Source organism: Sander lucioperca, chromosome 9 (assembly GCF_008315115.2).
Source record: "Sander lucioperca isolate FBNREF2018 chromosome 9, SLUC_FBN_1.2, whole genome shotgun sequence".
Lineage (NCBI taxonomy): Eukaryota > Metazoa > Chordata > Actinopteri > Perciformes > Percidae > Sander > Sander lucioperca.
In genome coordinates this window covers 24,592,424-24,614,923 of record NC_050181.1, presented here as the reverse complement: position 1 = coordinate 24,614,923, position 22,500 = coordinate 24,592,424, and the positions used below count along the sequence as shown (strand labels likewise).

The 22,500-nt window shown below is 44.1% G+C and overlaps 1 protein-coding gene across 6 annotated transcripts in view; it reads left to right on the top strand.

The window, feature by feature from the left end:
* The window catches only part of LOC116043966 (disco-interacting protein 2 homolog C), a 270,352-nt gene that overhangs the window by 218,045 nt on the left and 29,807 nt on the right, over window positions 1-22,500 (top strand). For 4 of the 6 annotated variants that reach the window (XM_031291011.2, XM_031291008.2, XM_036004916.1 and 1 more), the window contains 8 exons: window positions 458-594; window positions 1,773-1,981; window positions 4,075-4,189; window positions 6,289-6,490; window positions 7,254-7,363; window positions 18,119-18,199; window positions 19,066-19,189; window positions 21,928-22,049. In XM_031291011.2, coding sequence (XP_031146871.1) covers window positions 458-594; window positions 1,773-1,981; window positions 4,075-4,189; window positions 6,289-6,490; window positions 7,254-7,363; window positions 18,119-18,199; window positions 19,066-19,189; window positions 21,928-22,049 — 1,100 coding nt within the window. The remainder of the gene's footprint in view (window positions 1-457; window positions 595-1,772; window positions 1,982-4,074; window positions 4,190-6,288; window positions 6,491-7,253; window positions 7,364-18,118; window positions 18,200-19,065; window positions 19,190-21,927; window positions 22,050-22,500) is intronic. The other 2 variants (XM_031291012.2, XM_031291010.2) reach the window with 1 other exon arrangement.

Here is a 22,500-nt window from a genome sequence, read left to right as displayed (position 1 = left end):
AAAAATCCTTCAAAAAATATCCCCAAAAGACAAAAGAAACTGCTTTGTTTCAACTCAATGACTTGAAAGCATTTTCTAAAATATTTGAGATTTTACTCTCAACCTGTACCAGACTTTTATGTCTGTCTTTCCTTCTGTCCTAATGTCTTCTTCTGTCTGTCCTTTCGGATTTCTTTTTCAGGTTATCTGAAAACCAAAAAAAATCCACATTTTACTGGTATCAATTATTACATGAATGCAGGACTTATTTTTCCCTTTTTGTAACCGATACTTTAACTAAAGTAAGACTTGTATCTGTGATCTAAAAATGTTGACCCCATATTTCATGAAAACTGTCCTCCTAATCATTTCATGTTGTTCAACAGAGGTAATGTTCATGTAAAACTACACAAATTATCATTGTAAGAATTTCTAATTGGTGAAATCCCGATGTTTGTTCCCCTCTGTGTGTCTGTAGGTATGATGTGCGTTGTGAAGCCTGAAGGTGTTCCTCAGCTCTGTAAAACGGACGAGATCGGAGAGTTGTGCGTTTGTACTGTTGCCACGGGAACGTCCTACTACGGTCTGGCCGGCATGACCAAGAACACCTTCGAGGTGAGAGTGTGGGAAGAATTTTGTTAATGAACTTCCTGGCCTGCAAACTTTTTTTCTCAGAGCTCATATTATGCTTTATGGCTTTTTTTTCCTTTACCTTAATTGTGTTATATATCTTTTTTTGTGCATGTAATGGTAAGGTATACAAAGTGAAAAAAGTCCACCCCAAAGGTACTTACCATCTCCAACAGAAAACACTGTTCACAAACTGCTCCAAACAGCTCTATTGTAGTCCAGCCTTTACTTCAGAGACAAACGTGGTCACTTTGTAACACACATTATAATGCTTGCCTAGCTGCTAGCATGGCACGCCCTCATACTCTGCTTCTGACTGGCTAGTAGTCCTTACCTAGGTACTGTCAGGGCACGCCCTCATACTCTGCTTCTGACTGGCTAGTAGTCCTTACCTAGGTACTGTCAGGGCACGCCCTCATACTCTGCTTCTGACTGGCTAGTAGTCCTTACCTAGGTACTGTCAGGGCACTCCCTCATACTCTGCTTCTGACTGGCTAGTAGTCCTTATCTAGGTACTGTCAGGGCACGCCCTCATACTCTGCTTCTGCAACACATTCTCACTCCCATCGCTTAAAATACGGACGCAGGGGCCTTTGGCATTGTTATTGACACTAAAAGGACCCTGGACCTTCTCCTTCGAGGAATAAACCTCTACGTATGTGCGCCCGCTCTACCAACTGGGCTAACTCGGCCACAGTCCTGTTTTGTTTGACCCATCCGCCACCCCAATCCAACTTAGTTAACTGCTCCTCAGCAAGGTGAATCCAGACAGCTAGCTAGACTATCTGTCCAATCTGAGTTTTCTGTTGCATGACTAAAACAACTTTTAAACGTACACGTTCCACCAAAACAAGTTCCTTCCCGAGCCTATTTTGCAGCGGCACCGCGGCTTTTCTCCAGTGCTTAGCACCGCCCAAGACAATTGTGATTGGTTTAAAGAAATGCCAAAGCGCGCTTTGGAGGAGGGTCTGGCAATGCGAGACTAGTTTCTGACTGGCTAGTAGTCCTTAAAACAAAGATGGGATAGAAGTGAGATGCCTCACTCAGTAGCTAAAACGGAGAGCTCAACACACAGGGTGAAAAGAGGAGCTGCAGCAATGTGCAGTACAACAAAAATATGATGTGAAAATGAGCATAATATGATGTTTAAAAAAACTACGCAGGTCTTCCCTGTGAGCAACACTGGGGCTCCCATCGGTGAGTTTCCCTTCACTAGGACCGGCCTGCTGGGGTTCATCGGACCCGCGGGGCTGATCTTCGTGGCGGGGAAGATGGACGGTCTGATGGTGGTCGGAGGGCGGCAGCACAACGCCGACGACATCGTCGCCACGGCGCTCGCTGTGGAGCCAATGAAGTTTGTGTACAGGGGCAGGTAAGTGTTGGATGCAGGCTTTCTCAAAATTGAGTAAATGAACCACAGCTTTATTTAAAACGTCTTGTGTTTCCATAGAAACTTGACTATAGTGAGACCAGGACTAATTGTAGGTAATATGTTCGCTAACGTTGCTACTTTGCTCCTAAACTTTCTGCTAAAGGATTAACGGAAAAAATCTTTAGATAAAATTTAGGTTTCTTTCAACAAATTGTCCCATAAAAAGAATGTGGATGGTTCCATACAACTCTCTTCATGTGTAAAATAAATGATCAGTTCAATACTTTCACTTAATTTAGGTATTTTATTTGATTATTTAGCATTTGAAAAAAAAATTGATAGAAGGTTGAAAAAATTTGGTCACGGGACCGCTAACATTAGACCCAGCGGCAGTGGGTCAGCGGACCGCTAATGTTAGACCCAGTGGACCGCTAACGTTAGACCCAGCGGCAGTGGGTCAGCGGACCGCTAACGTTAGACCCAGCGGCAGTGGGTCAGCGGACCGCTAACGTTAGACCCAGCGGCAGTGGGTCAGCGGACCGCTAACGTTAGACCCAGCGGCAGTGGATCAGCGGACCACTAACGTTAGACCCAGCGGCAGTGGATCAGCGGACCACTAACGTTAGACCCAGCGGCAGTGGGTCAGCGGACCGCTAACATTAGACCCAACGGCAGTGGGTCAGCAGACTGCTAACGTTAGACTCAGCGGCAGTGGGTCAGCAGACCGCTAACGTTAGACCCAGCGGCAGTGGGTCAGCGGACCGCTAACGTTAGACCCAGCGGCAGTGGGTCAGCGGACCGCTAACGTTAGACCCAGCGGCAGTGGATCAGCGGACCACTAACGTTAGACCCAGCGGCAGTGGGTCAGCGGACCGCTAACGTTAGACCCAGCGGCAGTGGGTCAGCGGACCGCTAACGTTAGACCCAGCGGCAGTGGGTCAGCGGACCGCTAACGTTAGACCCAGCGGCAGTGGGTCAGCGGACCGCTAACGTTAGACTCAGCGGCAGTGGGTCAGCGGACCGCTAACATTAGATCCAGCGGCAGTAGGTCAGCAGACTGCTAACGTTAGACCCAGCGGCAGTAGGTCAGCAGACTGCTAACGTTAGACCCAACGGCAGTGGGTCAGCGGACCGCTAACGTTAGACCCAGTGGCAGTGGGTCAGCGAACCGCTAACGTTAGACTCAGCGGCAGTGGGTCAGCGGACCGCTAACATTAGATCCAGCGGCAGTAGGTCAGCAGACTGCTAACGTTAGACCCAGCGGCAGTAGGTCAGCAGACTGCTAACGTTAGACCCAACGGCAGTGGGTCAGCGGACCGCTAACGTTAGACCCAGTGGCAGTGGGTCAGCGGACTGCTAACGTTAGACCCAACGGCAGTGGGTCAACAGACCGCTAACAGTAGACGCAGTGGCTCAGCGGACCGCTAACGTTAGACCCAGCGGCAGTGGCTCAGCGGACCGCTAACGTTAGACCCAGCGGCAGTGGGTCAACGGACCGCTAACGTTAGACGCAGCCCGCTGTTCAGCTCATTCTCTGTAACCAATGCAGCATAAAAGCACGGCAGAACAAGCCAGCCAGCCAGCCAGTGTTAGTTGGCTAACGTTAGCTTGCTAACTCTACCTTAACGTTACCCCCTCGCCACAAACGTTCACAGAAAACGATCCGAATAAAGCGGTAACTCATGGCGATAGCGACGTGCTTTGTGTGGATGAAGCATGAAATTAATTTGACTCATTTAGCGGCTTGCTCTCTGCCTCGTAACGTTACTACTCCGCTGCTCGTTTGTCCGTTCGCTGCAAAACCTCAGCTCCGCCACTTGCCTGAAGTTATTATCGGAAGTTTATATGTTACCATGGCAATGGCACACATAGAAATGGCTGCTGCTCTGACCATTCTGCTACGTTGATTTGAATGGAAATGTCCTTTCTATCCATTTTATTTCTATGGAACCAGCACTGGAATTGTTTTTAAAAAAAGTAGCAGACTGAGCCTATAGAAAACACGTATTTGTTTAAAATGAAAACAAGTGAAACTAATAATGAATGTTATTAGTTTACAGCCATAGCTGACTCTGTGTGTGTTTATGTTTCAGGATAGCGGTGTTCTCCATCACCGTGCTGCATGATGAGAGGATCGTGGTGGTGGCGGAGCAGCGGCCCGACTCCACCGAGGAAGACAGCTTCCAGTGGATGAGCCGAGTTCTGCAGGTATACACACACACACACACACACACACACACACACACACACACACACACACAGTTTATATGCAGCAGTTTTATTTATTTCACCTTTATTTAACCAGGTCACTAAGAACAAAATCGTATTTACAGTGGCGTGGTCTGGCAAAAGGCAATGCCTCTTGAGGAAGGGGGGTGCGGGCTGAAAGAGAAAAGTCCAAAGTTAAAAAAGACATCAGCCCTCTGCCCCAATAATACTTTTTTTCATAGTCTTCACTTTGGTAAAAGAGACGTCTGCAAATCAGTGGATACATTATTTTTTTTAGCCTCACAACCCCCGCTATTCTGCAAAGTGATTGTTTTACTTTATCAGAATTTCATCCATTCGGTCCGATAACATTTGGAAAGTCTAGAAGAGCCGCACTTTTGAATAATTTAATCTTCATTCAAGTTAGGGATCAGCAGACCGGAAGTAGCCGGCTCCGCCGGCGGAGGTCTCTAGTGCGCCTGCTCTATGGGCCGCACAGTGCGGAAGCAGCGCCGATCATCCGGCTCATTTTTGACTCCATGATGTCTTCATGCGCCACTGAGCAACTCCAATAGGAACGAACGGGGCTCTGCCTCAAATGCTGTATCCAGGTTTTACTGTACATCCATGGAAAAGACACACTGTACTTTATTTTGACTCAGTCCCACACACACTGTCCTACTGCCCCAATTGTTTTTGGTCAAAATTAAAAATTCAAACTTTTTGGTCGTCTTTTTTTTCGACACTTTTGTCGCCTTCCTCGATGTTTTTGAAGCTTTTCCTGATGTTTTTGTCACTTTTGTATAATTTTTCTTTCTTTCATCTGCTATAAAATTGAAAACGCCCAAAAATTTGATAAAAGTAGTGAACTGATTTATTTTTAATGATTGTGAAGAGCTTTGTATGGAACCATCCATGTTATTTTTTTGGAAATGGGTCAAATTTGGGAGGGTTAATCCATTGGTGAAAATAGTCCCTGACTAATGCACTATTTCCTCCTGTTTGTTTTCATAAACGCTACAGAGACCAGCTGGTTTAGGAAGTTAACTATATAGTTGTGAGACATTTTTAAAGATTTCCATCTTCAGTAGGAACCAACTTGGGGCTGAATGTCACAGACGGGGGAGTTTGGCGAGTATTGAGAGAGGGACTAACACATTGTTGGTTTTGGACTTTTTTTGTGGGATTTGTTGCTAATATGAAAACTATTGAATTACGCCAGACTTATCCTTTAACACAAACTAGCTCAGGAAAACTGTCACAGTCAGGAAACACACCAGACGGACACATTTCAACAGGCCACCTCAGAAAAGAGACAAAACAGCTTGGATACATTCTTTCACACAGCATTTCTGTCTCTTTTGGCTCTTTCTCTCACACACACACACACACACACACACACACACACACACACATGCACAGGGCTGTCGGACTGGGAGGGAAAAGGGGACTGAGTACCCAAAGATGCTAGAATGAATAACTGTGGAAGCGGGGAGGGGCCCATAGAAAATGCCTTTCTACAGGGCCCAGATTTTTGTGCTACACCCCTGTGCGCGCATGACCGCACGCACGCACTAACACACACACGCACGCACGTACACACACAAAAATACAAAATAACTGTTGCATGCCTTTGTTCTTAAGACAAAGGGCTCACCGGCTCATCCAGGTGGGCAACTCTCCGATCTCGTCCGTTTTACAGAGCTGAAGAACACCTTCGGGCGTCACCACACACATCATACCTACAGACACACAGAGGGGAACAAGCATTGGGATTTCATCAATTAGAAATTCTTACAATAATGACAATTTGTGTAGTTTTACATGAACATTACCTCTGTTGAACAACATGAAATGATTAGGAGGACAGTTTTCAAGTGAAATATGGGGTCAACATTTTAGATCACAGATACAAGTCTTACTTTAGTTAAAGTATCGGTTACAAAAAGTGAAAAATAAGTCCTGCATTCATGTAATAATTGATACCAGTAAAATGTGGAAAGGACAGACAGAAGACTTTAGGACAGAGGGGAGGGGTTCAAGAATTAAAGATACAGTTTCATTCTGTCTTTAAAAGTCAACCCGTATCAACTTTCCAGGCGATAGACGGCATCCATCAGGTAGGGGTGTACTGCCTGGCTCTGGTGCCCTCCAACACTCTGCCCAAGACTCCCTTGGGTGGCATCCACCTGTCGGAGACGAAGCAGCTGTTCCTGGAGGGGGCGCTGCACCCCTGCAACGTGCTCATGTGTCCGCACACCTGCGTCACCAACCTGCCCAAACCCCGGCAGAAGCAGCCAGGTACGGTGTGAAGGGATGGGGGAGGATTCTGGAGGGAATTATACACGTATACGTGTTATACACAAGTGCAGTTAGTTTCTCAAAACTGAAGCAATCAACGACACGTTAGGCACAATCGTAAGTTACGTAAATCAGCTTATAAAAAGAAAGATAGGTCTTATAACCTCTTGAACTCTTCAACTCTTAAGCCGGCTACACATGATAGGCACCAAAGCCGGCCGTTCCATTGATTTCCCACAGGGGGGAGAGCGGTGCTGCCCAACTAGGTGTTGCGCTACCACCTTGGCGCCGTGCACATTTGGAATGGCTGCCGTGCACTGCACTCAAAGTTCAAATAATTTCAGTGATAATAATAATCCCGGAAATGAAACGTCGTCGATATAGACTATCCAAATATAGACACTTCATTAGGGGATTCAAGGATAATAAGACCTGACTGTGGTGCTCAAGTCAGGCTGGGTTCCAATTTGATCTAGTCTAATCGGTCAGGTTGATTTCCCAAGATGTGTGTCAATATATATATATATATTGGCAAAATAACCTCAGGAAGGAACTTGTTTTGGTGGAACATGTACGTTCAAAAGTTGTTTGAGTCGTGCAACAGAAAACTCAGATTGGACAGATAGTCTAGCTAGCTGTCTGGATTTAAACACTTAAAAAACCCAAACGTTGCAATGTAAATGTAGCCTTAACCTCACATGTTGTTTCCTTTTCTCTTATTCCTCCTCCTCCTCCTCCTCTTCCTTCTCCTCCTCTTGCTCAGAGATCGGTCCTGCGTCTGTGATGGTGGGGAACCTGGTGTCGGGGAAGAGGATCGCCCAGGCCAGCGGCAGGGATCTGGCTCAGATCGAAGACAATGACCAGGCAAGGAAGGTGTGTGTGAGAGGGGGGGCTGCTGGTTTTCACCATCAACCATCACCATCAACATCACACACACACACACACACACACACACACACACACACACACATATTTACATTTATTGTGTTTGTCTTCGTGTTTCACACCATCGTGGTTCCTTCCCAGTCACACTCGTCATTTTGTGTTCATTCGTTTGGATCGTTTCTTGTCAGTTACTTGGCCTGCAGTTTATAATGGGGATTTACATTTCGTATATTCTTTTGATTATTGCATTCATCGTATCAAAGCATCGTCAAGTGGGGCAGCAACACAGCGTTAATCTGTTGCTTTTTTTCCTGGAAAATCAAGCTGATTTAAAGTTGTTTGTAGAAGATTTGTACAAATTCTTTCAACATGCAACGTGGCCTTCTTTCTCAAGTTTTTCTACACTATGATTTAGGATTAAAAAGCAGTTAATTAAACAAAAAGGAAAGTCGGATGATGGCAGCGGATGCTAGACGCTTTGGCTGCACTGCTCATGTCGTATTTGTGCCAACAAAAGTGAGTAAGACAGGAGAGTAGAGTCAGTGAAGAAACAGAGAGCAGAGAGCCAGAGAACACGACTGAAAGTGAGAAATAGAGATCAGAAGAGCATGAACCAACAGACATGAAGAGAGAGAACATGTGAACACAAGAGAATGGGAGAGGGGGGGGGGGGGGGGAGAGAGAGAAAACGACAAAGAATAATTGAAGTACAGAGAACAAAAAGCAAGGCCAGGAGTGATGGAGAGAAACAGGCAGCGCGTGTTACTGACAGAACGGATTTTCCTCTCTTCTTTGGTGCTGAAAATGTCATCGGTTACAGTGTGTGGCAGCCGGCGGCTGCACACAGCGTGTAGACGCTAACAGGAAGAGACAGGCCCCAAATAATACCGACCGCAGCACACAGCCCGTGTCATCGGGCTCGCTAGCAACATGCTACGCAAGTCTGCCTGTTTGTCTGGATGTCACCAAACAGATGTGGATGAACTATATTTCATGCCAACCAAACTCCCCGAGCTTCCTCATATTTTCACTTCTGGCATCCCAAAAAAAAACTGTGTTGCCAGGACATGTCACACCAAGCAGGTAGCAGCAGACAGGGCTGGACTGGGATAAAGCTGCATTTTAGGATAGGATAGACTTTAGACTTTATTAATCCCACACTGGGGAAATTCCTGTGCTACAGCAGCTCAAAAGATTTTCTTTTTTACACACATCAGAATGACACAAATACACATTAAGTAGACATAGGGTAAAAAATATACATAAAGTGTAAGAAATAGAAAAAATAGAGTTAGTTATAATAATAATAATAATAATAGTAATACAACATATTTACACAAACACCCTTATATAAACAGAATGAAACAGATTTTGTGCACAAACTTCAACATACGACATAACTTGTGTTAGTGGAATGTGGATCAATCAGAAAGCTATCGTATTACGTTTGCATAACTAACGTTAGCTTACTAACAGCTAACTTGTCCTCTCTGGTAGACAAAGGGTGCTAAAATAATCAGTTGGCATGGTTAAATCTCGTGTTTTTAGCTAGCTACAGGCACTTTGTGGAGTTGTTTTCCCCGCCGGTGGGGGACTTAAATGCGCTCTCTCTCTATGGTTGGATGGAGGCGCATGGCCGTAGTAGGATGTGATTGGCCAGTGTTCAGATGAGAGACAAACCAGTGGGCCAATCATGTGATCTTTCGCCTCTCTGCGGGCTGGTTAAAAAAAAAAGCTTTCAACCGGCCCAGTGGGGAATCTCCCGTGCTCCCGATGGCCAATCCAAGCCTGGCAGCAGACATCATTTCTGTCCCTTTAGGGCTGGGTATTGTTCAAAAATATTCAGTACCGATACCGTGACTTCGATACCGGTTCCTGAACGATACTTTTTTTCAATTCTGCTGTGCAGGTGTGTGGGACAGTTTTTTTTTCAGTGGAAAAAAATTCTAAGGTTCAGCAGAAACCGAACCCCATCAAAAAGCCCAATATTCGGCCGAATCCGTAGCTGAATCCTGGATTCGGTGCATCCCTAGTAAATATGAAGCTACAACCATCAGCCGGTTAGCTTAGCTTAGCACAAAGACTGGAAACAGAGAGCCTGCCTCTGTACAAAGTAGAGCTGCAAAGATGAATCAATAAAATCGATTAGTTGTCGCCAACTATTTTGATAATCGATGAACCAGTTTGAGTCAGTTTTTATGAAAAAAATGTTGTTAAATGTGAATATGTTGTAGTTTCTTCTCTCCTCTGTGACAGTAAACTGAATATCTTTGAGTCGTGGACAAAAACAAGACATTTGAGGACGTCATCTTGAGATTTTAGGAAACACTGATGCACATTTTTCACCATTTAATGACATTTTACAGACCAAACAACTAATCCATTAATCGAGAACATAACCGACAGATTAATCAACAATTCAAGCAATCGTTACATGCAACCCAAGGCCAAAGTTGAAAAACAAAAAAGGTTGACCAGATTTGGTTTCGACAGCGGTACCTTTTCTATTCCAACCAAAGCCCTGCTGGTTTACATGCTGTGTTAAGCAGTGATTTATATCTTGTTCACATAACAAACATCCATCAACAGCTGGACACTGAGGACTGCTTTAATGAGATGGGGGTTTTTTTAAACCGTTTTTTAACATCGAGGCCAGGGACTACAAATGAAAAATAGCCTTTTGGCTAATTCTGGCCTTTTTTAACCCATGCACTGTCCTCTTTCATAAATAAACTGAATTGAATGTTTATGGACAAAGCTGGCGGGTTTGTTCAGGACACCCCTGTCTGTCACTATAGCAATGATGACGCAGTGATTAGTGACGATTCTCTTTGACCAATCAGTAGTCTGCAGGTTTTCACGTCACCTTTTTGGTATCGCCTCAGCTCGCTTGGAACCTCGACGGAGGTGATACTAAAAAAAGGACCTGTTAGCAGGTATCAGGGACTTTTTTTTCATAATGGAAAACCAAAAAGGGCGAGTAGAGGCGAGTTGAGCAGGTACCATGTAATGAAAAAACGGCGTAATAGTCCTTAGGCTTCATGCCGTAATTACAATTCCAAGCAGGATGATGATATTAGTGGTGATTAGTTCAGACGTGGACTGTATCGTTTGTGCAGAGAGACGTGTTTACTCCTCCCTGTCGAAAAACACTTTAGTCGACTTTGGCAACTTTTTCTCAGCAGATTAAGCGGCGGTCAGTGTTCCGGAAATGATTGTGAGTTTAGTTCAATTTCTCTGGAAGGTTGTTATTTTTCACGAGGTCAGAAGGGGACGCTTCATTCAAAATTAGATGTGTGGATTGTGTGTAAAAATGCAAAATATGTCTGCTGAATGTTAATCGGGTTTAGAGGATGAACTTTCTGCTGACTCTTACTGTCTACGTTTGGCTCTAGATGCTGCTTCTCATCGTCAATATGCTCATGCATTCATTCCTTCATCAATTTGTTTATGCATCGATCACTGCATGTATACCATCTCTGAAAACCCAGCCCTCGGTGTGAATGAGCTCCTCTTTCTCTTCAAAACTGTTGGTGATGCTTTTTTATTTTTGATCCACTGTTTATTGAAATGTTCTGTGTGTGTGTGTGTGTCAGTGTGATCTTATGGAGTGAAATGTGATTTACTTTGAACGTCTTCTCAGATTGATCTTCTCATAAAGCGTATTTATCCAGGGAAGGTTGACTGAGCTCAATGTAACTCTAACTTGTACGAGTTACATTGTTTTTTATCCCGATGCCAGTATGTAGCTAGCCTGACAAGCCAGACCCACATCAAGATGTTAGGTCTGGGAACTCACCATTGGCAGAGCGCAATCTGAGGGGCCAGATAAACAATTGTCAAATTCCCTCTGCACGCAATAGGATAGCGCTACAACCAACCAGAGCAACGCTAGTTGATAGATTAAACTTTTGCCGTATCCGGTCGGCAAAACTCCGAACACATCTTCCTTTTTTAAGAATGACTTCAGTGCCGTTCTTTGTTCTTTTCTCAGAGAAAAGCTTAACTCCAAGTCTTCCAGAGTCGCGGCCAAAGCCGATTCCAAAGACCATCTTCTTTGTTTTCTAGTAGCAGGAAATTCACGCGGAACCGTCGCAATTCTGCTGTCCTTACGTTAAGCCCGCCCACCGACTCTATACACGATGTGATTGGCCTGACCAGAGTTTGGGTTTTCCAGCTCGCAAGCCAACAGAGAGTTGCTAGACTGACCCTGGCTGCAAATTACATTTGCTGCCACTAGGGTGCGTCTAGATTTCTAGGCTAGTATGTAGCAGCAATTCTATGACAATATCTGTCCTGTTTTCTTTGTAAAGAAATGAAAGACATCCAGGCGGAATATCCGGCGGCACTGGAGCAATCGCGGAAGTGAAACTTCGTCGATATAGACTAGCCTTGAATTAGCTGCAGCCTCGAGCCTTTGGTAAACAGAACTTTCACCAAAACAGCCAATAGGAACGCTCTCTCTCTGAAATGACCTGTGATTGGCCAAAGTCTCCCGTGACTGGCTAGATTATCTAAAGCCTGAAAACAGCCAAGAGGAGGTGCAGAAGTGTAGTTTTCTCTCAGACCCATTGAATTACAATATGCTGTAAGGTTATTGTGGAAATTTGGCCCAAAAAGAAACTGCATCCCCCCCAGCTTTAAATATTTATTTTATAATTTAGAGAGTTAGAAGAAGAACAAAGCTGAGTGCTGCCTTTGCTGTTTTGGTGCAGTGCCTGTTGTTTAGATGCACAGTCTGCTCGGTTCAATAGATGCTGCTGGAAATGATTTAACCGCTTTCTTTATGTAAATTTAAGCTAAGTGAAGTGCTTCTGGTGCCAGGTGGTCAACGTGTTGGGTTTCAGTGAACATCTGATAATGACATCAGATACAATTGAGCGGCAGACATCAGTGTGTTAGCATGAGAATTCAACAACACTCTACTGTATGAGGCCAGATTTCTATCTCTGGCCTGGGATTTCTCACACACACACACACACACACCTGGCTCCTGAATGGTGGAATGAGCTCCCCATTGACATCAGGACGGCCGAAAGCCTACGCATCTTCCGCCGAAGGCTAAAAACACTTCTCTTCCGACTGCACCTTGAATAAAAAAAAAAAAATATATATATATATATATATATATATATATGTATGTATATGTGTGTATATATAGATATAAATACTCTTAAAGCTGCACTTTCTTATGGCTCTTTGTAGTTTTGCTTATTTAAAGCTAAACTGCACTTACTACTTGTTGTCTGGAGTTTGCACCTTCAAGGTTGAAAGCACTTAATTGGAAGTCGCTTTGGATAAAAGCGTCAGCTAAATGACTGTAATGTAATGTAATGTAATAACACACACACATACACACACACACACACACACACACACACACGCGCACACACACACATTCGCACACACACCAGACAGAGGTTCTTTGTGTTGATATTTAGCATGCCAGTCCTCACTCGTAGAGATAACATGGGTTTCAGGGTTTCAGGCTCTAGTTGGTTTCGAGCTCAGGCTTCAGTCGAGCTCTGCCAGTTTAACCAGAAGTCACAACTTCTATTACCAATGACACAAACCAGATTTGTTCTTTTTCATGGTTAAAAACTATGAGTCTGAAGCACCAAAAGGTATATCAGTATCCCACAAAAACCTTTTGTACTCGCTCAAAGTGAAAAAAAGGTTTTGGTTACGATATATTTTGCAATCATTGTTGTTTATGGTAAACGTACTTCTTCTACTTTGCGAAATGTTAAATCTGTACATCAGTGGCTACACTTTTTACATTAATAAACTGTTTGTATAATTGTGGTTTCTTAATGAAAGCAGGAAATATGAGCAGTATTAGTTCAACATTAAAGAACATCTTGTGTGAAACTAATCTCATCTTGTAAGGATCTGGTTTTATTGTATTTGATGTTTCAGAACGAGTGTTTTAATCTTGTTGGGAACGCATTTTTATTTCAGCGTTTTCCCTATAACTGTACCGGCCTGTTGGGCCGCCGCCGTGAGTCCATTAAGAAATAAAACGTGTTTTCGCCGATTCATCACTAGAAATGCAACTGTAGCAAGCATCTCACTATCACTAACGTTATCCACATTCATATTTAGACAAAATAAATGATATATCCAGCTACAAAAAAGTCTGAAACGCCGCTTTGTGGGCGGATCTCGGAAATGACTCTTGCGCCCGACGCAAATCTAAAATGGGTTGGTCTGAAGTAGCTTCATTACTCATAGGTGTGGTTTGGGCGTAACGAGCAATAAACCAATCAGAGTGTTATCTCACATTCCCTTTAAAAGCAGGTGTGCTTGTTCCATGGCAGATTGCTGTTATAATGGCAGATTTGCTAGGCACACGCTCTTAATACATCCATGGGCGCACGCCAGGAGCGGTTCACAGCCGAGGAGACCAACGTTTGCTATTGATTTTTCTTTTTGTCAAAATGTAAATAAAGAAATGTCACAAAAACATACTTTCCGATGTTTTGGGCTGACTCTCACTGAATCACGAGGTTATGAATGCATGGTGATATTTTTGCAATACAGTCTAACATTAAACCGAGATGACCTCACTATAGACGATGCAGCTCTTCTGCCTCTCCTCTCCCGTGCTGCTGCTGGGGCATTTGAGTTAAGTGGCATCGACACATGCAGTTCAACATCACATCTCCTTAAGTCCTCTAATATTTCCTCATTTATGTCATCAACACATCCATGATTCATGGAAATGTTGTGCAAAACAAGGTCATATTTTTCCTTGTTTTTATGTATGGTTTGCAAAAATGGGAACTGGTGGGTCCGTGAGATGAGAGAAGCGAAGTGTATGAGCGATGTGCACACTCTACATTACGGCCAAGCATGCGCCCTTAAAATAGCATCTGAATAACGTGCCACTGACTTTAGACTAGGTTTTTCCTGGTCTGTGGCAGAATTGTTTTCTGAAACTGCAAAATAGCACTAGGGAACATTTGTGCCGGAACACGCCTCGTCTTTTTGCTGAACCGCCCCCGGGAGCGCAAGTTCATTCCCTAATTTACCAACGTGAGTCTGTTGAGGGAAAAGTCCGCTGTGCGTCAGGTGCAAAATAGGAATGATATTGTCGGTGTACAAAGTCAATTGCGCTGGGTGCAAGATAGGGCGCTAAAAGTCAAAGTTAGGACAGAAGTGCAAAGAGGTTGCTATGAAGACGATACACCATCTCGTCTCATTGGTGGTGTTGAGTTCTGTTGACAGTTGAGTTGAGTTCTATTGCTCTGATTGGTTGTAGGTCTATCTGTTGCTCTGATTGGTTGGAGGTCTATCCAATTGAGTGCAGGGGCATTTTCTTTCCTGGTTCGGTTGAAACACGCCCCATAATCACAGCCCAATGGAGCGGTATCAGACTCAGACTCTGACTAGAATCTGAGTATGACGACGACAGGCTACAATTCCCCCCCAAGAGCAAGCATTTAGTGGCGAGAACATTTTTAAAGTTTTAAATAATTGCCATGTTTTATCAGGAAGATTGTGTCTTACATGTTCCACAATCAGCAGATAATATGTCTCAATGGCTAGATAAAGGCTTTGACACTGTTAGGATTCACACGTGTGCCGTCGTGGCACTGCGGGTCATTTTGGATAAACGCCTCCAGCAAATGGTAGATGTTAATGTATGAGGCAGGAGACTGGAAAGGAAGCAGACTTTCATTTGCCGTTATGAAAGTTTAATGAAGGCTCAGAGCCGGGCCGACACGCAGCTGAGTGATGTTTTCGTCGGGGGAGGAAAAACCGTTTGCTTTGATTTGCGATGCATGGAGCTGGTGGTGAGTGGATGTGGGAGCGTTTCGTCCTCTGAGAAGTACTCTGAGAGTCGACTGCACGAGTTTTAAAAGGGAAACAGGAAACTTTGGCCGAGGAGGGAGCTGAGTGATGGTTTCAGCAGTGGAGGTTATAAACACCGCTTAAAGGGTTCCTTTAAAACAGATTGTTTTTAGCCGTGATGACTGAGGCATTCGTTTTTGTGACAGCTTGTATAAAACACAAAGTACAGTGGTCACCACATAACCTCACAGTATGAATCAGACACATAATATGGACATTTTGACTTGTTATCCTTTAGACTTCAGTCTGTATTTGGAGGCTACCAAACTGAGATATTGCACCATCACTTAAAGCTGCACTAATCATTACTTTTATGTTTCTAATGGATCAAAAGATGTCCCTCTCAGGGACAAATCCACACAGAATTATTCCCTAACTCTGCAGTTTCCCTCAGCTCTACACAAAGCATTTTAGTCTATTTTGGATCATTGTTTTGGGCCGTTTTCTTTTTTTTTTTTTTTTTACTTCATTTCCAGCAGCAGTAAACAGCTTTTTTCAGCAAACAAGTTCTGAATAAACCCACTGTACACTCCCTGTTCATCACCAAACAGCAGCCAGACACGGTTAGAGGCTAGCGGGTGAAGAAAGTGGAACATTTAGCATCTAAAGAGACACCTATTTCCCTCAGGAGTTGGTGGAGACCAAAAAGAGAGCTAAAAGGAGAGAGAAAGTTGGACTCACGGCTGTAGTCAAGACCACCTTTGTCGAGTCCAAGACTAGGACTAGTCGAGACCAAGTCAAGACCGAGCCCAAAGAGGTTTGAGTCCAAGACAAAAAGGTTCGAGTCAGAGTCAAGACCGAGTCTTATGCATGACAGTATGAAAACAATCATTTGGGGTTATTATTTGTCATTATTTTGTTTGTGTCACAACACCCAGGATTTGTAAGTATAGCCATTCCCCTTGATATCATATGATCTATTAAATAAAATAAATTCCTGGTGATTTCTATAACCAAATTTGAATATGGCAGAATTGTCGGACATCTTCATTTGTTACAGTGTGCGTGAATCAATGAAAATGAATGGCAATAACGTTAGCAGGGCACGCAGATCTCTATCAGAATCTAGTGTGTGTGATTGGTTATCAGGTGGCCAGTGTATACACTTTCCCTCCAATATTATTATAAACATAATAAAGACACCTGGACTCAATAGAGACCAAAAGCTATATTTGGAAAGACCAGTGGCAGAGACCGAGACAAGTCCAAGTCCAAATACCAGCGAATCCGAGACAAGTCCGAGACCATAGAAAAACAGTCTCGAGTCCAAGACCGGACTCGAGTACTACAGCCCTGGTTGGACTTACATTCATCAGACAGACACAAACAAACAATGAATGCTCTGTATCTGCTGAATGGAGCCACAGCAACTTTATAAAAGAGATATTATGGCAATGGTATGTTTACAGCTCATTCAGCTGACCCCCAAAAATGAATACTGCAGCTTTAAAAAATGTCACTCATAGTCAGTTCAGAGGTCATTAGCAACAAAAGGTGTTAATTTGTCTAAATACTGAGACATACAAAGACTTTTTCTTCAGAGGACAGAACAACAAGCTTTAAATTATTTACATTTTTCATCACTTTGTTTAACCTTTTATTCATTTTTGCAGCAAATTTCCTGTTTTTTACTTGAAAGCCGGAAGACATTTGGTGTCTTCTGATATCTGAATAAATATCAAAAAAGTGTTAAACATCCCGATCCCATAAAACAGATCAGTTAGTCCAATATGAAGTAATAACATCAATCATTTTTACACACGGTACTGTACATATCAAACCAGATCTGTACCATCACTCTCTCCCATTATTTGTTCTGCAGCTGCATAATTGTGACACAGTCAAAAGTCACACTTGCTTATTTCACCCCTCAGCTGCAGGAACAAAGGTTCACATATGAGCTCCTCTGGTATAATAATTCACTTTTGAACATTTGGTGAAATTTGCTGTACAAATCAAGCGTGCCTAGAGAGCGATGTGCGGCGCAGAGAGGAGATCTGTTTGCTTTATGGTTGGCTGGTTAAGACCAAGCTTGACAGCTGATTTTGATAGCGACAGGCTCACATACACACACACACACAAAACTGACTTTCTCTGGCTGAACATAACCTAAAATCAATTACACTCCCTGGGTTTCACCGCTCAGCAGCAAATCTTGAAAGATTCATGAGTCTAGAAACAAACTCTCTTTTGATTTGTTCTCTCCTCCCTTCTCTAATTTCCATCTCTCTTTCCTTGTCTCTGCTGTTGTAAAGTAGGAAGCCGTGTTGCCTCTCCTCGCTCCCCATCTTCCATGCATATTAACTTTTTTCTGTCAATCACTCTGGATTCCAAATTAAGTTCTCCACCCCAACACTCCAACACTCTACAAGTCACCGAACTAATATGGTTTTAGTATTCACTGTCAGTGTCTCCACAAAGCTCCTAATCTCTAAAACATTTTTGAGCCAGCAGAGTTTGTGAATTTGCAGCTGCATTTCCAGGAAATTATGCCAAAGCCATGCCACACAGTGTTAGGGAGGTTGCATGAAATACGAAATCATTTAAACTACGTATGACTGTACACATTACTCAGCAGCAAAAGTAATTGGTTACATTACTTCGTTACTCAGCCGAGCTCCACTCGATGAACTGCGGTTTTTGGCATTTCCGCATTGTGTTTCATTGCTTAGCACGGGAGGTTGCCTCTTGCTCTTTCCCTTTTAGCTGCCATGTTGCCTTATTCTTGTGTTCAGGATGGATGTGTGTGTGTGTGTGTGTGTGTGTGTCTGTGTGTGTGTGTGTGTGTGTGTGTGTGTGTGTGTGTTTATTTGTGAATATATAATATGTGTGTTTTACGTTTGTGTGTCGTCACTCACTTTTCCTGTATTTGTTGTGTGTTTTTAGTTCCTCTTCCTGTCAGAGGTGTTACAGTGGAGAGCCCAGACCACTCCAGACCACGTCCTGTACACGCTGCTCAACTCCAGGGTAAGACACACACACACACACACACACACACACACACACACACACGTGGAGTTTGGTGCCAATACCTTAAATTAAATTAGATTAGATTGCTGAGTAGCTTTAGCCAAGGGCCAGAGAGTTTTGATGCGCCCATAAACATACACAATCAAACTCTTAAAACTTCCCAACTTTTCCCATGTTTATCTCACTATAATATGAGTTATAAACAAGACAAAAAATAAAAGACGCCAGTCCATTTTCCTTTTGTTGCACCATTTGCCTCATATCATAGTGCTTTGTTTTGTTTCTCTTATACTGTGTGTGCAGAATGTCAGAGAAAGAGAAACAAAGCATGATATTTATTCATTTGTTTATACGTATGAAAGAATGTTTTACAGCATCACAGAACAGACAATAAGAACAGCCATTGTCATTGTATATGATGCCGTTTGTAAATGACATTGTGTGTGTATTGGCTCTGGACGACGGTTCTGTCAGTTTGCATGATGGAAATATGATCCACTGTTTGTTTACAGCTATTCAGCGGCGAGATGCTGCAACGGAAAATCTGACATGACATCTGCTGATACACACTGCTGATTGAATGTGTCAATCATCTTTCCGTGTGTGTGTGTGTGTGTGTGTGTGTGTGTGTGTGTGTGTGGGTGTCTGTGTGCGTGTGTGTGCGTGCGTGCGTGTGTGTGTGTGTGTGTGTGTGTGCCTGTGCGTGCTTGTGTGTGTGTGTGCGTGCTTGTGTGTGTGTGTGCGTGCATGTGTGTGTGTGTGTGTGTGTGTGTGTGTATATGTGTGTGTGTGTGTGCGTGTGTGTGTGTATATGTGTGTGTGTGTGTGTGTGTGTGTGTGTGTGTGTGTGTGTGTGTGTCCAGGGTACGATAGCCAGCTCTCTGACTTGTGTTCAGCTGCATAAGAGGGCAGAGAAGATCGCCGGCATGCTGGCTGAACGGGCCCACCTACAGGACGGAGACCACGTGGCACTGGTCTACCCTCCAGGTAAACACTCACACACCACTCCGCAGTGTTGTAGTCCAGACCACCTGAACCGAGACCAAGTCATTCCCAAGACCAGAGTGTATCGAGCCGAGACAGGCCGAGACTTTGAGGGCGTGAGACCAGGTCAAGACCAGACCAAACAACTGAAACACACAGTATAAACACAACTAGCTAATATATATTAGCTAATATTCGCCAAATCACTTTGGCTGAGGGGTGAAGAGATTTCTGAAGTTTTGGTACAGAGGCAGATTGATAACTTTAGCTAGCTAGCTTTCTTTATGCTTCCTTACTAAGTCTCGATAAAAGTTGGTTAGCGTTTTTTTTTACACACTGCTGTGTGTTATCTTTTAGATGTTGTCCACCCCAAAGGGACTTACCATCTCCAACAGAAAACACTGTTCACAAACTGCTCCAAACTGCTCTATTGTAGTCCAGCCTTTACTTCAGAGACAAACGTGGTCACTTTGGAACACACGTTATAATGCTCGCCTAGCTGCTAGCATGGCACGCCCTCATACTCTGCTTCTGACTGGCTAGTAGTCCTTACCTAGGTACTGTCAGGGCACGCCCTCATACTCTGCTTCTGACTGGCTAGTAGTCCTTACCTAGGTACTGTCAGGGCACGACCTCATACTCTGCTTCTGACTGGCTAGTAGTCCTTACCTAGCTACTGTCAGGGCACGCCCTCATACTCTGCTTCTGACTGGCTAGTAGTCCTTACCTAGGTACTGTCAGGGCACGCCCTCATACTCTGCTTCTGCAACACATTCTCCAGGCTCTTGGTAGGCGGTGTCTGACGGTGCCGGTTGGGGGTGTGATAAACAGTGGCAATAACAGTCACAATAAAGATAATGGAACAGTGACTAGAAGTAGTAGTCATAGTAGTTCATGACATAGCAGGGCACTGCAGGGCGTTACAGGATGTAGCGTGGCACAGCAGAACATAGCAGGGCGTAGAGGATGCAGCAGGACACTGCAGGGCACCGCAGAACATAGCAGGGCGTAGCAGGACCACGGCAACAGCTGCAACCATGATTTTGGTGCCACCTTAATCCTAGTAGTCCTTACCTAGCTACTGCGCGTGTGCGACTCCCAACAAAGATGTTACAGCAGTGAGATGTCTCACTCTGTAGCTAAAACAGAGAGCTCAACACACAGGGTGAAAAGAGGAGCTGCAGCAATGTGCAGTACAACAAAAATATGGTGTTATTTGAAAATTAAACCATGTAAACCTATTCTGATATAACCTCTAAATACAATTATGAACCTGAAAATGAGCATAATATGAGCACTTTAAATTGACTAAAACGTACAAGACCTTTGTACCGCTCCTTTAACTTGTGTGCTGACATGTGAACAAGGACAGACTCTGGATGTTTTTTAAAGTGAGGAAGGAAACGACAAAGACATTCAGAGCAGTGCTGTCGGATCGAAGAGGGCGCCGCGGGGGAAATGAAGGCGAACGGAAAGAATTGTAATTTCCCCCCTCAGAGAAACGGAGCCTCGTGTTCATGGCAGCAGGGCGGACGGGTTGCAGGACCAATTCCCCCGACGCGAGGAGATTGTCTTAACGCAGCATTCAATTAATCCGCCGCTCAATACTTAACCTCCTGGCCTCTGGGAGTCAGTTTCTTTTCTCCTTTCCCCCTTTCCTTTTTTCTTTGCTTCACCATTCTTCCACCTTATCCTTCTCTTCCTCCCATCTCTCCTCATTGCCCTCCCTTACACCCCTCTCCTCCTCCTTCCCTTTGCTTGTGCATTTCTGTCTCTCTCCCCTTTCCTCTCTCCTATCTCACCTCACTTTTCGTCTTCCTCCATTCTCATCTTGCCTCCCTCTTTCCATGCCCTTTCTTATTTCCATCATCTTCCCTTCTCTCCTTCACTTTTCGTCCGTCCCTCTCGATTCCCTCCCTCTCGATTCCCTCCCTTCCCCTTTCCCTTCCTCTCTATCCTATTCTGCTTTTTTCTTTCCTCTCCTCCATTTTTTCCTGTTTATCCTCCTTCCTCTGCCTTCGCTATCCTCCCTCCATCCTCCTTGTTACCACCCTCCACTTTCCCTCTCTTCCTCTCCTTCTTTCCCTACCCAATCTCCCCATCCACATCTCCCTCTTCTTTCTTATGCTCCCTCCCTACTCTTCCTTTTTCCCTCCCGCTCTTCCCTTTCTTGTGCATCTCTGTCTGCGTTCCTCTCTTTTTCCTCTTCTTCCATCCTCATCTTGCCTCCCTCTTTCCCTGCATCTCTGTCTTCTTCCATCTCATCCTGTCTTATTTCAAACCTCTTCCCTTCTTCTACCTCCCTCTTCATGCCCTTTCTTCTCCTTCCTCTCCGTCCTCTTCCACTTTTTTCCTTTCTCTTCTCCATGTTTTCCACTCTATCCTCCTTCCTCTTCCTTGCTCTTTCCTCCCTCCATCCTCCTTGTTACCACCCTCCACTTTCCCCCTCTTCCTCTCCTTCTTTCCCTACCCAATGTCTCCATCCACATCTCCCAGACAGAGCTCTATTAAAGTTTTACAAAATACAAGTTGTAACTAGACAAACAGTCGGCTACATATCATACCAGAAAACAAACAAACAGACAGACAAACATAATTAATAAAACAGTAACAAACTAAACTAATGAACAAACCAGTGCTACTGTGCAAAATGAGCTAATAAAGTGCATCCAGTGCATAGAGTCCTTCATCCTTATCCTCCCTCCCTACTCTTTTTTTCTCCCCCACCTCCCCCCCTCTAGGTATCGACCTCATCGTGGCCTTTTACGGCTGCCTGTACGCCGGCTGCGTGCCGATCACGGTGCGACCGCCACACCCGCAGAACATCGCCACCACGCTGCCCACCGTCAAGATGATCGTGGAGGTAAAAACACTTTGAGACTTCAATCTGCCAGATTATTTATGACTTCCAAAGAGCATGTCGTCTCATGTTGTACCCGTAACAGTATGACATTTAAGGCCTGTAGTTTTTCAAATATTTTGAAAAAAAATGTGTAGTTTTTCCCTCATCTTGTCTCTTATTATGAGGTTCAAATACTTCGTTTTGCTGACTTTTTATGCACTCATTTGTGCTGGATTAGTTTGTCTGCACACACACACACACACACACACACACACCTGTGTTTGGCCTCACAGATTTAGCTATGAGTGCATAAAGTTTGTTGCGTGGAATGTTGATACTTTAGACGTTAGATTGTCACAATAAAAACCAGACTTAAATAATAGACCTTTGGCAGTGAGGGGGGAGGGGGCGGGTCTTTCAAACCACCGATCCCCCCTTCTCTACAGGCTTGCATTTATGAAAAAAATGGCTT